Source organism: Hipposideros armiger, unplaced genomic scaffold (genome assembly GCF_001890085.2).
Source record: "Hipposideros armiger isolate ML-2016 unplaced genomic scaffold, ASM189008v1 scaffold_141, whole genome shotgun sequence".
Lineage (NCBI taxonomy): Eukaryota > Metazoa > Chordata > Mammalia > Chiroptera > Hipposideridae > Hipposideros > Hipposideros armiger.
The window spans coordinates 3082050-3084422 of record NW_017731491.1 but is presented as its reverse complement, the minus strand read 5'-3'; the positions used below and the strand labels follow the sequence as shown (position 1 = coordinate 3084422).

At 32.3% G+C, this 2373-nt stretch overlaps 1 protein-coding gene across 3 annotated transcripts in view; it reads right to left on the bottom strand.

Annotated features, from left to right (window-relative positions):
- The window catches only part of PAFAH1B1 (platelet activating factor acetylhydrolase 1b regulatory subunit 1), an 82749-nt gene that overhangs the window by 21379 nt on the left and 58997 nt on the right, over nt 1-2373 (bottom strand). For all 3 annotated transcript variants that reach the window (XM_019650487.1, XM_019650485.1, XM_019650486.1), the window contains 3 exons: nt 2036-2120; nt 1706-1780; nt 561-767 (listed from right to left, as the gene is read on the bottom strand). In XM_019650487.1, the coding sequence (XP_019506032.1) occupies nt 561-767; nt 1706-1780; nt 2036-2120 (367 nt within the window). The remainder of the gene's footprint in view (nt 1-560; nt 768-1705; nt 1781-2035; nt 2121-2373) is intronic.

The following is a 2373-nucleotide window of genomic DNA, read 5'->3' as shown; positions in this document are numbered from 1 at the left end:
AAAAATGTATATGATTATTGTGAAAAATACAAAAATGAAAAAAAATAAACAACAAAGTGAAAAGCCCCTATATATTCCCCTATGCCCCTGGAGAGAACGGTTTAATTTGGAATCAAAGCCAATATCAACTACATCAAGGAGAGTCTAATTTAAATAAATCCTCTATTGAATTCTTTTGCAGAATTTATTCATCCCCTGAATTATCAGTGTTGTAATCCTGTATTTTCATCTATCACCTGTGCTTAAAAAGCACACATTTCTATCTTCGTTCTCCAAGAACAAAAATTATTCAAGCACTAGGTGACCTACTGGGCAACACTAAATTAGCAACATCCAATTTTCTCAGATTCAGTGAACTTGTTGGGCAGCTTGCCTCCCAGTAGCTACAATGAAATTTTACTCTAATTCTGTCTTTTAAACCAATCACACAGTTTCAAAGAGTCCCTCCTGACCATCTTTTTAGGTCCCCATTTTCAGGATCTGTTTCTTCCACCCAATTAAATTTAAACCTGCATTTAATAATTATCCTATTATACATCTTTCATTTTGAAAAAAATTACCTTAATTGTAGCATCCTCTGAAGCAGAGACCATAACACTGAACACAGGGTGGAAAATGACTCGAGTGACTGGACTCCTATGACCACTCAATGCATATTTTTCAGGTGGACGGGGAATCCATTCTTTTGGGTCTCGTTTCTGACCAAGAGGTCCACCCGACGTAAATTCTTCTTTTGCTTCATTTAGTTTTGACTCTAATTCCATAACCTTGAGAATGAACACATAGTTTTACATACAGATTCCAATAAAAATAGCATATTTGATATTTTTAAAAACTGCCTTTATATATATATATATATATATATATATATATATATATATATATATATGCGCATGCATGCAGGATACTTGAAAAAATTCAGTAATTTAAAAGCATTCATCAGGTTTACTAAAAATTATCTATATAGTATACCACCCAAATTTTTAGTGGTATGATGACAAACTGAAAATTGAGAAAAATTCAGTACAATTTTGTCTTACTTAACTCAAAGAAAAATTTCAATTTATATCTTACTAATTTGAGGAAGAGCAGTACACCCGTGTTGGTCCCTCTAAAGTCTGCTACTCTTAATTCTTCCTAAACCAGTTTACATTGTATATGCTAATAATAATAATATTCCCAATAAAAGCTAACACTTACTTAGCATCTATGTGTTGGGAACTTTGAATGGATTAACTCATGTTATAACAGTGTTATTTATTTATTCTAACTTTGCCTATTAAAAATATAAATTTTAGAACCAGACATTATTTATTGCCTTCACTTTACACATAAAAATAAAAGCTCAGAGATAAAAATAATTTGTCGAAGCACATACTTTTGTGCTCTTTTCTCAGCATCATATTGGCTCCAAGCGTTCTTCCCATCTAAGTGCACAAATAAGTTCTTTACTATCAATTCCTTGAAGTCAGGGTTGTATAGATTCAACCCACCAGTACCCGGGTTACATGAGTTAGCATGTATCAACAATGATCTGTCTGGGTCACAGTTTTTTTTAATGCACAAAACTGTCTTTTTATTTGCCTTCTTAAGGTTAAATATAATTATTAATTAATGCAGAAGAATAATTTATATTAATAATTTCACAAAGTTTATGTAAGAATACTCTAAATACAACTAACTTTAAAGAAAAAAACTTAGTTACCTTCTTTTGTAATCTAATAACGGATGTCCATTTTTTTTCCAAAAGGCCAGCATATTTTTTATCTAATTCTTCATTCTAGAGGAAAAAATGAGAACCTTTTAAAAAATGGCTCAACTATGATAGTTCAAGCCATACAGACCATTTGTTTCTAAGTCCAAACATTACTAAAAATCTGATTACACACAAAAAAGGGGTGAAAATCAAGTTTAGTGCCAAGTAAATGACAAATGATAAGACCTGTGAATAACTCAGGTGACTGTTAACTGCTGATACTTGAGTAAAATCCACTCATTAACTATACTAGGTATAATTGTAGAAAGTCAAACATACCATATCTAATTCAGCTTCCTTTTTAAAAACTGAATATGCCTCTTCATAGCCATTTGAACGAAGATAATCTGCTATAGCTCGATTTCTGAAAGAAAACAAATTCAAATGACTCCTTACAAAATCTGTTCTATTTTGAAGAAATGATTTAAGAATCTCATGACATTATTTTAAAAATATTAGCTTCCAAATCATACAAGTATTTCACAAAAAAGGGACCTCCTTCACCCCCGCAAGCCTCTAAAATCCAGCGGTTCTCAACCTGTGGGTCGCGACCCCTTTGGGGGTCGAACGACCCTTTCACAGGGGTCGCCTAAGACCATCAGAAAACAAAAAGATAT